The 15,129-nt window shown below is 41.5% G+C and overlaps 2 protein-coding genes across 2 annotated transcripts; both read left to right on the top strand.

The window, feature by feature from the left end:
• Positions 1-1,305: 1,305 nt before the first annotated feature.
• On the top strand, positions 1,306-4,201 carry LOC124267477 (homeobox protein 5-like; the record flags this gene model as incomplete). The annotated part of the gene is made up of 3 exons (XM_046702392.1): positions 1,306-1,510; positions 2,951-3,153; positions 3,515-4,201. Coding segments are annotated over exons 1-3 (1,065 nt in total), but the record flags the coding sequence as incomplete, so codon positions are not given.
• A 2,607-nt stretch (positions 4,202-6,808) lies between these two features.
• On the top strand, positions 6,809-8,779 carry LOC124267475 (transforming growth factor-beta-induced protein ig-h3-like). Its single transcript, XM_046702391.1, has 4 exons — positions 6,809-7,187; positions 7,413-7,511; positions 7,670-7,780; positions 8,596-8,779. The coding sequence occupies exons 1-4, from the start codon at positions 7,085-7,087 to the stop codon at positions 8,706-8,708; spliced, it is 426 nt and encodes a 141-aa protein (XP_046558347.1). The 5' UTR covers positions 6,809-7,084; the 3' UTR covers positions 8,709-8,779.
• The last annotated feature ends 6,350 nt before the right edge of the window (positions 8,780-15,129 follow it).

Below are 15,129 nucleotides of genomic sequence, written 5' to 3'. Positions count from 1 at the left end.
AAACATAGTTTAGTCAGTGTAAATGCGAATGTTTTATAAAGGTATGGTTTTAGGCACCTTTGTAACAACATTCCTGCAATGTCAGGTCTGATGAGTCGGTTTACAACCCGACCTGTAGTATTGTCAGTGTAGATAAGGTATCTCAAGAAATCTATGATAGTATGGTTTTGGACGCGTTTAGCAACATTCCTTGAGTAGGTGTGCGTGTGAATGAGGGGTGTAGGTGTGCATGAGGGGTGAACCACACCCACCGTGAGTCAATGTAACATAAGAACCGTACCTAACGTCTCTTATTATAATCTAGAATCACAACCAACTTCTCTATATTTAATATCAGAACCACACCCTCTTTCTCTTTATTTGATATCAGAGCCACATCCACCGTCTCTTTATTTGATATCAGAGCCAATCCACCGTCTCTTTTTTGATGTCAGAACCACATCCACCGTCTCTTTATTTTATATCAGAGCCACACCCACCGTCTCTTTATTTGATATAAGAGCCACATCCACCGTCTCTATATATGACATCAGAGCCACATCCACCGTCTCTTTATTTGATATCAGAGCCAAACCCACCGTCTCTTTATTTGATATCAGAGCAACATCAACCGTCTCTATAACTTATATGAGAACAAACTCCATCCACTCTTCATCTAATATTAAGACCGCCTTCTTTCATTTTTACTCTCATATCTGAAAGGTATATAGAGAAAACCATCACCGTCCAAAATTTAAAAAAAACAGCATCAGCCCAAACAAAACACTGTATCTAATATCAGAGCAACTTGCACCTTCTGTTTTTATAATATCAAAAACTACCTTCACCTTCTGTTTACTTATCATTGGAATTGTGTCCACCCATTCTTTATCTCATACCAACTCCACCTAATCTATATATATCTGACATGTCTCCTCCCTCTCTTTACCTAATGTCAGAACCATCACCCTTTCCAAGTTCAATATCAAAATGTTTCCATCGGCTTTTTATTTCACACCCGAAACACTCTACTCCATCCTTACATGATATCACATTCATCTCAATTCACTGCACATCACCCCAGGTCTTAGTTGATACCAGAACTCTCGGCTCTCACATTCAAGGATTTGTACAAGTTGTTCCAGTATTTGGAATTATGAAATACATGCATCTAACATGCGTTCGTTACAGAAAGATAATTCTAAATATATGTCGTGCCTTTATATACCGATTCTTATCAACCATGTGATTCTCTGGACCAATCAAACCACAAGATAAAAGACCAACGCAAGATAAACTTTCCGCAAGGCAATATAAAGACTGTTTTGACTCAGTTTCAGCAGTTGTTCCTGCAGAATGAAGACCCTTCTCATCAGCTTAGTGGCGGCCACGGTGCTCGGGGTGGTGATGTCTCTTCCCTTCCAACGGGACACACTTAAACAGCTCATACCTCTTGCCAAGAGCCTGGGGGCGACGAAGTTCGCCGACTTTGTTCACGAAGCCAACCTGACAGCTAACTTCACAAGGAAAGGTAATTCAATGCAGCTATATGACAGGCTTCGTTCAGAGTGGTTCAATGTCGATGGCATATCCATGTCAGTGTCGTAGATTTACTTTTGCCTGTGAAGATTATACAATACTAATACAGTCTGAAATAGTGTTGGGGAAAAGCACAATTAGGCAAGGTGATAAGGGATCTGCCACTTGTCAACACTCGCTCCTTTCTGTAACCTCGAAGAAGATTTGTCCATGATTCTTATGCGCGAAAATACGACAAACCAATGAGAATGCACGAAAGGAACTGGGCATGTGGATAACAAATTAACAAACTTATTTTACTTTAATATCCATCACATATGTGATATATTGACTGGAAGGTTTCTGCCCAAGTGCATACATCATAAATTCATATTAGCTCTCATCATCTTCTTAGTTGCTGTTCTTAGTTGCTGTTTCAGCATACTTTCAGGCTCCCCGTCCCCATTGTGTATGGTTGTATGCCAATCGTTTGCAGATAGATAAAATGATATAAAGCCTCAACATGGAATGTTTGATTGAAGTATTGCAACATAATGATAAAGTTAATAGTATAACATGATTTTCAGCGGCAGTGTTGTTTGCTTCAACAGAATGCACTTCAATGTAGTGTGTAATTATTGTTACTGTATATCAGTGATTCATTCAGATTCAATCCAATATAAACATGTGTTATTATGAACTATGAAACAAACACATGATTTAGTTTAACTAGTTGAGCTTAAAATCCAATAACTAAGAACCTTGACTAGAATGTCATTATACAGTCCTACAAAATTGAGACTTAGACATTTATGATAAATTGATATCATATGTCCCATGATGAAATAAACAAAAATAACAATTGTGAATTGTAAAATGGTCACTCAGACCCAGAGCCTCTACTAATAAGTCCAAAAGAAACTTATAATGTCACTTCCACTTGTAAAAGTTACATGGAAATCAAGGGCACAAATAATTCAAAGGGAGCTAACTCTGGATGACCCAATATATTGCAGAATCTGAACCATATAGCGATAATATCGCGAGATACTGTACCGATATCTACCGGTTTACCGGTAGTATTACATAGCCCTAGTTTTAATAAGAGATCAAACATTATTTGTAAAGGGAAACGTTTGCCATGGTTTTCTATGCTGGAATTATGCAATGGTTTACTGTAAAGGCTAGCTTCTTTTATCAAAACACGAAAATAAATGCTGATGGAATTGGTTTATCAAACATTAATAGACTAAAAACGAAAGATTTTACTGACGCAGTACACATTTTCAGGAACAAGTGGTTTCTTTGTGACAGATGCCTTCAGTAGGGCAGCCGCTCTCGTAGTTATCGAACATATGTTATATTTGCCATTTAACATCGATGCAAAGCATATGCGTATGAAACTTTGCTTCTCTTGTTGAATATGAGGCTATGTCGTTACTTGTTGTTTCAGCTGGGAACTTCACCCTGTTCGTCCCAGACAACAAGGCCTTCAATGTTCTGCCAAGAAACATCACAGGAAACAAGACCCTGCTGAGACAGCTCATCCTCTTCCACTCCGTCAATGGAACTTACAACAGATCCGAATTGATCCGAAACAAGAAACTGAGGACGCTGTCTGGAAGATTCCTGCACTTTAACCACACCAAGACTAAGGTAAGCAAGAAGGACAAATACTAAAGTGGAGATTCCAGTATTATTATCACACTAAGACCAAGGTTAACAAGAACGACAGAAAGTATATTGGAGATTCCTGTTCTTTAATCCAACTAAGACCAAGGTAAACAAGGACAACAGACGCTGATATGTGAATTCATTTACTTTAATGATATTTAGACCAAGGCAAACAAGAATAACAGGCACTTTTGAGTAGATTTCTCTGTTTCAACGACACAAATACCATACTGCACTGCCTTCCATAAGAACAAGGTACACAAAACTCACTGCAGATTTCGACCTTGGCCATACTGATTTAGAGCTTAGGCATTCTATTCTCTCCTTTTTTTCGTTAATGCAGGCAGTGTTCGTGAACGGTGTCAATATCACGGGATTCAACAAGAGAGCCTCCAACGGCTTCATCTTCCTTGTCAGCAAGGTCGTGCTAAACGGATCAGGACTGCTCAACACAACCAACAACAAAACGTCTGGACAACTCCGCCGTCAAGCATATGTCCTGTGTCGTAATGGCACTTTGGGTAGAAACTGCACTCACCTTGGCAATGGTACCAATGGAAACTTCACCCATAGCGCCAACACTGTCAATCGCCCAATCCAACATGCCAATGGCTCAATATGCATTAACGGGACTTACGGGAGAAACTGCACCAACCATGGCAACGGTACCCGTGGACACTTCACCAACCACCCAATCCAGCATGCCAATTTCTCAGGATGTATTAACGGGACTTACGGGATAAACTGCACCCTCCATGGCAACGCTACCAATGGAAACTTCACCAATTACCCAATCCAGCATGCCAATTTCTCAGGATGCATTAACGGGACTTACGGGAGAAACTGCACCCTCCATGGCAACGGTACCAATGGAAACTTCACCAATTACCCAATCCAGCATGCCAATTTCTCAGGATGCATTAACGGGACTTACGGGAGAAACTGCACCAACCACGGCAACGGTACCAAAGGAAACTTCACCAATTACCCAATCCAGCATGCCAATTTCTCAAAATGCATTAACGGGACTTACGGGAGAAACTGCACCCTCCATGGCAACGGTACCAATGGAAACTTCACCAATTACCCAGTCCAGCATGCCAATTTCTCAGGATGCATTAACGGGACTTACGGGAGAAACTGCACCAACCATGGCAAGGGTACCAATGGAAACTTCACCAATTACCCAATCCAGCATGCCAATTTCTCAGGATGCATTAACGGGACTTACGGGAGAAACTGCACCCTCCATGGCAACGGTACCCGTGGACACTTCACCAATTACCCAATCCAGCATGCCAATTTCTCAGGATGCATAAACGGGACTTACGGGAGAAACTGTACCCCCCATGGCAACGGTACCAATGGAAACTTCACCAATTACCCAATCCAGCATGCCAATTTCTCAGGATGCATTAACGGGACTTACGGGAGAAACTGCACCAACCATGGCAACGGTACCAATGGAAACTTCACCAATTACCCAATCCAGCATGCCAATTTCTCAGGATGCATTAACGGGACTTACGGGAGAAACTGCTCCCTTCATGGCAACGGTACCAATGGAAACTTCACCAATTACCCAATCCAGCATGCCAATTTCTCAGGATGCATTAACGGGACTTACGGGAGAAACTGCACCCTCCATGGCAACGGTACCAATGGAAACTTCACCAATTACCCAATCCAGCATGCCAATTTCTCAGGATGCATTAACGGGACTTACGGGAGAAACTGCACCCTCCATGGCAACGGTACCAATGGAAACTTCACCAATTACCCAATCCAGCATGCCAATTTCTCAGGATGCATTAACGGGACTTACGGGAGAAACTGCACCCTCCATGGCAACGGTACCAATGGAAACTTCACCAATTACCCAATCCAGCATGCCAATTTCTCAGGATGCATTAACGGGACTTACGGGAGAAACTGCACCAACCATGGCAACGGTACCAATGGAAACTTCACCAATTACCCAATCCAGCATGCCAATTTCTCAGGATGCATTAACGGGACTTACGGGAGAAACTGCACCCTCCATGGCAACGGTACCCGTGGACACTTCACCAATTACCCAATCCAGCATGCCAATTTCTCAGGATGCATTAACGGACTTACGGGAGAAACTGTACCCCCATGGCAACGGTACCAATGGAAACTTCACCAATCACCCAATCCAGCATGCCAATTTCTCAGGATGCATTAACGGGACTTACGGGAGAAACTGCACCAACCATGGCAACGGTACCCATGGAAACTTCACCAACCACCCAATCCAGCATGCCAATTTCTCAGGATGCATTAACGGGACTTACGGGAGAAACTGCACCCTCCATGGCAACGGTACCAATGGAAACTTCACCAATTACCCAATCCAGCATGCCAATTTCTCAGGATGCATTAACGGGACTTACGGGAGAAACTGCACCAACCATGGCAACGGTACCAATGGAAACTTCACCAATTACCCAATCCAGCATGCCAATTTCTCAGGATGCATTAACGGACTTACGGGAGAAACTGCACCCTCCATGGCAACGGTACCAATGGAAACTTCACCAATTACCCAATCCAGCATGCCAATTTCTCAGGATGCATTAACGGACTTTACGGGAGAAACTGCACCCTCCATGGCAACGGTACCAATGGAAACTTCACCAATTACCCAATCCAGCATGCCAATTTCAGGATGCATTAACGGGACTTACGGGAGAAACTGCACCAACCATGGCAACGGTACCAATGGAAACTTCACCAATTACCCAATCCAGCATGCCAATTTCTCAGGATGCATTAACGGGACTTACGGGAGAAACTGCACCCTCCATGGCAACGGTACCAATGGAAACTTCACCAATTACCCAATCCAGCATGCCAATTTCTCAGGATGCATTAACGGACTTACGGGAGAAACTGCACCAACCATGGCAACGGTACCAATGGAAACTTCACCAATTACCCAATCCAGCATGCCAATTTCTCAGGATGCATTAACGGGACTTACGGGAGAAACTGCACCAACCATGGCAACGGTACCAATGGAAACTTCACCAATTACCCAATCCAGCATGCCAATTTCTCAGGATGCATTAACGGGACTTACGGGAGAAACTGCACCTTCCATGGCAACGGTACCAATGGAAACTTCACCAATTACCCAATCCAGCATGCCAATTTCTCAGGATGCATTAACGGGACTTACGGGAGAAACTGCACCAACCATGGCAACGGTACCAATGGAAACTTCACCAATTACCCAATCCAGCATGCCAATTTCTCAGGATGCATTAACGGGACTTACGGGAGAAACTGCACCCTCCATGGCAACGGTACCAATGGAAACTTCACCAATTACCCAATCCAGCATGCCAATTTCTCAGGATGCATAAACGGGACTTACGGGAGAAACTGCACCCTCCATGGCAACGGTACCAATGGAAACTTCACCAATTACCCAATCCAGCATGCCAATTTCTCAGGATGCATTAACGGGACTTACGGGAGAAACTGCACCAACCATGGCAACGGTACCAATGGAAACTTCACCAATTACCCAATCCAGCATGCCAATTTCTCAGGATGCATTAACGGGACTTACGGGAGAAACTGCACCCTCCATGGCAACGCTACCAATGGAAACTTCACCAATTACCCAATCCAGCATGCCAATTTCTCAGGATGCATTAACGGGACTTACGGGAGAAACTGCACCCTCCATGGCAACGGCACCAATGGAAACTTCACATATAACGCCAACACTGTCAATCATCTAATCCAGCATGGCAACGGCTCAATTTTCCCCAACGGGACCTTTGGCGTCAACTGCACTTACGATGGCAACGGCACAATCTGCCCCAACGGAACCTTGGGTGTCAACTGCACTACGAATGGCAACGGTACTCATGGCAATATGACGCATGGCAGTATAGCACATGTTTTAACTCAGAGCTATGGTCAGTACAGCACCTTGATTGTGGACTTGATGAAAACTGGAACCTGGAGCGAGATCGAGAGTAAGTAACACATTTACTTCTTGAAGACAGAATGTCAGTCTTTGCTTTAACTTTGCCTTTGTTTCATTCGTTTTTCAGATTAACGTGTTCATTAGTATAAGCCACGGTAATACAACAATTCTGTCAATGCTTTAACTGAAACATAGCCTTGCCTTTGGGGCCAAACACGTATTGGTGAACATGTCTCTTCCGTGAGTACACAATGCCTATAATCTCCTCCTGTAGGACCCCAAGTGACCCTTCTTGCGCCGACCAATGCAGCGTTCAGCAGCCTCCCGACGGTCTACCGAAACAACCTTGACAAGCAGGCCAATTTTCTGAAGAGTATGTACACCTCTTTGTTTCATATTCCACAAAATATTCACACGTTACTTGACACTAACTGGGTATTTCTTTAATTTGTATTTACCTACACAAATAGATAAGCTGTATAAAATGACCATATCACACACAGTGTTGCAAGTTTGGGCGTGTTTTTTCAGGCACAATGATGTACCACATCTTGGACGGCATCCACGGCCCCGATTCTCTGCATCAGAACGACATGCTCACCTCTCTGGAGGGACACCGCATCCACGTCTCCATGCAGAACGGTGAGACACATATCATCAGAGACTAAATGAGACAGACGGAGCTAGTACAAATTGAAAATGATAACCAGCACACACTGAAGACCCAATCCTGTACACTATTTGTGTCTGCTTTGTGTACAGGCCATGATTGTCTGGGTTAACCGTTTCTGACTAAAACATTAAGTTAACACAAATTCACACCCATGTCTACGGACCTTTTTCTTGGACTATTACACAGCATTCTTTTGACCTGTCAACAATTTCATTGGACAATGTATTGTGATAAGATAATCGAGGTCGAGATCATTGGATATTGAATGGATATTTTTTCATCAAACTGTTTACCCCAATTCAAGGGGAAAACATGTTTTGCATTGGCAACTCATTTGTTTGTAAACAAATCAAATGACAAAAGTCTATCACAGAAATGGCTTACTATTACAATTTTTACTAATATTACGGCTCTGCTTATTATCAAGTCTTTAGTAAAGGTCTTCACATTTGGTTTCCTGGACCTATGCAGACATGTCAGGTGTATTCCTACAGGCTATGTATCAGTTAGTCATGATTCAAGTAATTCTATTTGCATATTATTATCGCATGACTCTCAAGAATATGCCTCGAAAAGGACTGACTGTTTCAAGACTGTTTAAGACTAAGTATTTCGAATGTGCTTCATTTTCTTTGACGTCTGAAAAGACGTCGATATATACCAAATCATTTGAGCCTACGCGATTTAGGAAACATTCTTATAATCTCTCTCAACACGGCTTTCTAATCCTCTCCCAGTGCTGTTTGAAACGGCCTAAAACCATTTTGTTGGGAATACATTGCAGGCCACGTGCCCCAGTTCAACAGGGTCAGCATCATGAATGTGATTCATGCCACCAACGGCGTCATCTACGTCCTGAACGGCGTCCTTCACCTTCCAAGCAGCCCTATTGTGTGAGGTAGACCAGAAGACCCTGAAGACCAGACGAGATGCAATACTGCATCATGTAGAATGTTGAAATAAAATTCTACTGCATCGACCGTATGTTTATTACCTCGGGCTTATCAACCGCTGCTTTTTATCTTACAACATTTGTCCAAACACTAAATGTGCTGTACCTCAACTTGGCACATATCACCCTGCACTTAAGTCTTCTACACTAATTATTACACATGCTCAGACTCTAAATGTCAACTACTTTAATATAGTCAATATCTAACATTCAATATAGACACATGGACAAAAGTTAAACACCCCCGGTATTTTTTACAAAGCTGAATGTTTCGGCTAACATCAGTGGTGTGTATCCACAGTACGTTGGTAAAGCTAAAGTAAAGTTGGTTAAGTTTACAGTCATGAGAGACACAGCTCCTACCATGACGGAATCTCCACCAAAGGCAACAGTTGGTTGAACGTTTCCGCTGCAGATGCTGTATTTCGCTTCCTCTAATTTCACAAGCATCCATGAGTTACAATCACCTTTCGTCAGACCAATGTATTCCTCGGATTCCAGTGTTGCCGTGGTAAACACCAAGCCAAACGTTCTTGTTTGATGGCCTTCTAGCGTTGTACCCGGCTGTCCTTGGGCGATTCCGAACTATTCGCGTTGAGACGAAATTGTAACGGTGGTGTTTTCAGAACGTTACTTGTGGCAAATGGATGACGTCGAGTGAGCCTCAATATTCCCCTGTCTTCACAATCTGAGGTCACCCTGGGTCGACCTTCACCTGATTGGTTTCCCAGTATTTTCTGACAAAACGACTGACAGCTTTGTAGTGGACATTCATTTCCCGATCAGTTTTTTGAAAGACATACCGTAGTTATGCATACTAATAATTTGCCATCTCCAGCTATCTGATAATCTTCTTTGCACCATAGTTAAATCATTGAGCATTGTAAACCATGCAGATTAAATACCGACATGTGGCACGTGCACAAACTGCATATGGTGTGTTTGGGAGACACTTTCTACAAACTACTCTTGTAACAATCATTATATCATCTTAAATGAAAGCTGTTATCGTAGGTATTGCCATACACGACCTGAACTTGAACATAGCTCTGTTAGCGATCAACATATTTAGAGGTGCTTAACTGTTTTCCATGTGTGTGTAATTCTAACGATCACAGTTTCCGTAACGATGCCGATGATAATGTCAGCTCATCTCACGTACTCTTACAGGAGAGAGGGGCGGTGGGGTAGCCTAGTGGTTAAAGCGTTCGCTCGTTACGCCGAAGACCCGGGTTCGAATCCCCACATGGGTACAATGTGTGAAGCTCATTTCTGGTGTCCCCCGCCGTGATATTGCTGGAATATTGCTTAAAGCGGCGTAAAACCAAACTCACTCACTCACTCACTTACAGGAGAGAAAGGGTGAAACCTACACTGTCCTATTGTCCACAGGTACGAACCTTTATAAACGAAGGAGCATTTGATATCCTAAAGGCTCGTCTTCAAAGTCAAGATCACCTGTAGGCGGTAGTCCGTTGATTTTAGGATTTTGAACCCATCTACCTGCTACAAATACATCATTCTGATATCATTGATGTGTTTGTTTGCGTGTTTGTTTGATTCATTGCGACTACTGTAACTATTACTATCTGGAACAGACAAATCAATGAGTGATATTATGAGCACCGACCAAATGACGTGAAATGCATCAAGGAGACATTAAAACAACATGGGCGACTGAATCGGAAATACATATCAAACAAACAACCCGCGTAAACTAATACATCGGTGCCATTCTCCATCATACATTGGCGAGCAAAATAATCTGTACCAAAACAAATATATCGATTTCAAAGGCGAAACCAATTAATGCCCTCAAATCATGTAAGACCAATCGTACAAATTCAACTGAAAATATTGCTTCACTTCACTGAGCTCCCTATTAAATGACTCTTAAACATATCTCCATCACTTTGCCGTCCTCGTGACCCGTGTTAGAATTTTTCAGAAAGAAATGCTTGTAGAGGCGACTGACGGGATCCGACGGTCTGGTTCAATGTATGTCATCGTATAGCAGTTGCGTAGATCGATGCTCATGATGTCAATCACTGGATTATTAACAGCCGCCGTTACACAGCAAACAGCAAACAAACAAATATATTTTCTTTGTATTTTGGCTGCCACTGTGCTAACTTTATATCATTGATGCCTGCTTCAGTAGTACTTCATCAACGCTATTGTCTTTAGTTAAACCTAAAACTATGTTTCGTCGATGTTGATTTGTTATCTCAAGAAGAGATGTGCACATTATTTTATAATGGTATGGTTTCAGTTCTGCAACATAACGTCGAGCGACAGAAAAAGTAGGTTTCAAACGAGAATAAATGAAATATGAACTGGCCGTTCTGTAAGGTACAACACTGAGATGTTGTTTTATTAGGGCAGCAACAGGATGCAGGGAAACTCCTTGCTGTGTCGTCTTGTGGTGCTCGTGCCTCGCTAAATTTCGATGTGAGTAACTGAAATACAGGTGACAGACCTGGCGAAAGGAACACCCAAAAGCCTAGGTTACACAAAACCAGATGTTTGCCCAGTGACTTCTATAGTATTATCATAATTTATCAAACTTAACTAAGCCAAACAGACCAACCCCAGGTCTGCACAAAATGTCACCAGCTTGAAAGTATCTGTGCTCACATTCAACATGTCATTATGTTAAAAAAACAGCTCTAAATATCTGAAAATGTTTTCAGTTTTAATCAGTAGATGGAATTACATTACACGCACGCACGCATGCACGCACGCACGCACACGCACACGCACACACACACACACACACACACAAAATCTTACACAAAATCATCCAATCAAAGCTGCAAAATGGTTCAGTCTGCTCTGAAACTGCTTGATAAACTACGGATTCTGATTTGGTGTAGTGAACTGTGAAGTGTGATCCAGATCATCACCTTGGTTTCTGATGACTTGGTTCTGTCCGAAGCGTATTTTAGAATTTGCAGCAGGCACGAAAGTATGCAGTCTGCTGGACCACTCTGCACATTGTTCACACATATGGTAATGCTCACTATACAATATCGTCCAAAGTAGAACGGGACCAAACTGAGGCTTGAAGGTTTTAAGTGGTATCCACCTATGTATTAAGTGATATCTCCAGAATTTAATTATTAAACATCGGAACCACACCTACCTTTTCTTTAATTAATATCATAATAACACCCACCTTCTCTATATTTAAAATCAGAACCACACACACTTTCTCCTTTATTCACAAAATATTGCCACACCCACCTTTTCTTTAACTGATATCACCCGTGAAGATCCGGGTTAGAATTGATCTTGAGTAACCCCTGCTTGTCGTAAGAGGCGACTGACGGGATCGGGTGGTCAGGCTCGCTGACTTGGTTGACACATATCTTCGTATCCGAATTGCGTAGATCGATGATCATGTTGATGATCACTGGATTGTCTGGTCCAGAGTGATTGAGTGAGCTTAGCTTTACGCCACACTCAGCAATATTCCAGCTATATGGCGGCAGTCTGCAAATAATCGAGTCTGGACGAGACAATCCAGTGATCAACAGCATGAGCATCGATCTGCGCAATTGGGAACCGATGACATGTGTCAACCAAGTCAGCGAGCCTGACCACCCGATCCCGTTAGTCGCCTCTTCTGAGAAGCATGGGTTACTGAAGATCAATACTGTAACCAGGTCCAGACTCGACTATTATGCCGAGTGTGGCGTAAAACTTAACTCACTCACTCATTTAACAGGTATCAGAACAATATCCACCCTACTAGATTAATTATCACAATAACACACAGCTTCTTTTTTTTTCAAAATCATAACCTGACCAATCCTCTTTTTTATTAATGTAAGAACCACACTGACCTCATTTTTAACATCATAACCACTTGATATCAAAACTTCATCCCCTTTTATATTCAACATCGGAACCCCCTCCACCTACTCAATCTCAGATCTGAACTTGATACGGAGAAAACGACAACTACAAAACTGTCAATAAACCTATCGTCTGCCTCCGGTCTGGAGAAAACACTTTATTTCTCACCCGATGAAGATATCACTCTTTAATAAATCTACAATGTTATTACACATTGTGCAATAACACCGCCTGATGCCGGACGTATGATGTCATAATGGTTTACAGTACAATACCACTGTCACAATAGTATTAGACCTTGATGGACTCGCAGAAAGCTGAGAGTCATCACACTGTAGGCAGTTTCCATCAATTTATGTTGGAGAGTAATAAACAGAATATTAATCTCGCTTTCGTGAAATACCATTTTTATAAAACTCGTGAAACATTTAGTATCAAATTTCGCTCGTTTGATGCACATCATTAACTCATTTAATAAAAATGGCATAACACGAAAGGTCGTTTAGTATCCTCTATGCATCTAACATTGGAACCACCTACACTTTTGTACAGTTAACATCAAACCTGCCTTCACCTTCTGTTTATTTATTATTAGAATCGTGTCAACCCATTCTTTATCTCACATCAACTCCACCATAGCTATTTATATCCGACCTGTCTCCTCCCTTTCTTTACCTAATGTCAGAACCGCCACCCTTTCCAAGTTCAATATCAAAATGTTTACACGGCTCTTTATCTCAAATCACAAAAGCTCTAACCCATCGTTATACAATCTCACATTTCCATCCACTGTTATTCTATATAGCATTTGTTTTTATATTAGAATTGTCAACTCTCACATAAAAGGACAGGTACAATTTGTTCCAGTATTCTAAATTATAACATACATGTATCTAACATGTGTTCGTTGCAGAAAAGTCATTCTAAATATATGTCGTGCCTTTATATACTGAATCTTATCACCCACGTGATTCTCTCAACCAATCAAATCTCAAGATAAAAGATCATCGTTAGATAAACTTTCCGCCAGGCAATATAATGGCTGTCTCAACTCAGTTCCAGCAAATAACCTCTGCAGAATGACAACACTTCTCATCAGCTTAGTGACGGCCACGGTGCTCGGGGTGGTGATGTCTCTTCCATTCCAGCGGGACACACTGGAGCAGCTTATACCGCTTGCCAGGAGCCTGGGGGCGACGAAGTTCGCCCAATTTGTTCACGAAGCCAACCTGACAGCTAACTTCACAAGGAAAGGTACTTCAATGAATACTTGTGGGCACGCTACGTTCAGAATGGTTCATGTGACTATTGCAGATTATATAATACTGACAAACATAGAGTCTGAAATAGTTTTAGGGAAAAACACAATTAGGCATTTGTCACCACTCGCCCCTTTCTGTAACCTCCAACATGATTTGAGAATGCGCGTAAAGAACTGGGTATTGGATAAAAAAAATTCCCGAGGAATATATTGACATTACAAAGTTCACAGTTAACAGAAATGTATTCCATGAATTAAAATTGTTAATGGATATATCTCGTCATGCATGGCGAGACATTCAAATCCAGACAGGTGCCTTTATTAACATTACGGCTCCAATGTTTTCCCTGAACAGCTATTTGGCTTTATAAATATATTTCAGTTTAAAACCCATTTGGAGTACAGAGAGGTGATGAATATTTCTATGAAAATAACTGACTGCGACCTTTTCGTACAGATACCTTTGTCAAGCAAAACTTCGCACTCACGAAATAGAAGAAGTTGTTATCCATAAGGGTTGTCTATATTGTCGTTTTCTAGAATCATTCAAATTTTCTGGATTATAAATTTCCGCCAGAGGTATGGCAGCGAGGTTTACATGCAAGGTTAGACAACTGAACAAACACTCAAGCACTCTTGTCTGTTTGCATGACTCTTCGTGAATTCGTTTGATTAAGGTACCGGTATTCTTGTTCAACGAAAGCCTTATTCTGACGCTATTTCATATTGTCTTATTCATGTTGAGTAAAACCTATTTGGACTTGTCTTTTTTAAACATCTATAGTATCACGATAACAAAAGCATATCAGGACGATATTCCACAGTTAATGCTGAGGGTTAATGTGTACCCACAGCTGTTTTTGATTTATCAAACTGAAACTATTACACAATAAATGCTGAGTAATATCTGGTTACAATAAACAGACATATTTTTACTTTCAACTAGAAGCTGGACACATATTTGATCTTGTATTGATAATTGCGTACCTGAATTGGGACTTACTACAGCTTACAAATGTAAAATAAGTGACTATTCATGCCAAATACTTAGTATTTAACTTTAAAAGTATGCATTCAAAATTAAAAGATGAACAGATGAGAATATTTATGGTCGAATACAGTTTCAACAGATATATTAGCATTGGTGTTATTGTTTTTGCAATTTATATTTTTAAGAATTGAACAGATACATAGTTTAGAGTTTATTTCGGTATAACGGCCAACGGCCCACTTACAAAAGAAAC

The sequence above is a fragment of the Haliotis rubra genome, unplaced genomic scaffold (genome assembly GCF_003918875.1).
Source record: "Haliotis rubra isolate DU_JTF1 unplaced genomic scaffold, ASM391887v1 Scf1312, whole genome shotgun sequence".
Taxonomy (NCBI): domain Eukaryota; kingdom Metazoa; phylum Mollusca; class Gastropoda; order Lepetellida; family Haliotidae; genus Haliotis; species Haliotis rubra.
The sequence above is the reverse complement of the archived record's forward strand: the minus strand, read 5'-3'. Positions and strand labels throughout refer to the sequence as shown.

Coding starts and splice junctions, on each gene's coding strand:
- LOC124267475 (XM_046702391.1), top strand. CDS start 7,085: ATGACGCATGGCAGTATAGCACATGTTTTAACTCAGAGCTATGGTCAG. Junction 7,512..7,669: donor GCAGGCCAATTTTCTGAAGA/GTATGTACACCT, acceptor GTGTTTTTTCAG/GCACAATGATGTACCACATC. Junction 7,781..8,595: donor CCACGTCTCCATGCAGAACG/GTGAGACACATA, acceptor AATACATTGCAG/GCCACGTGCCCCAGTTCAAC.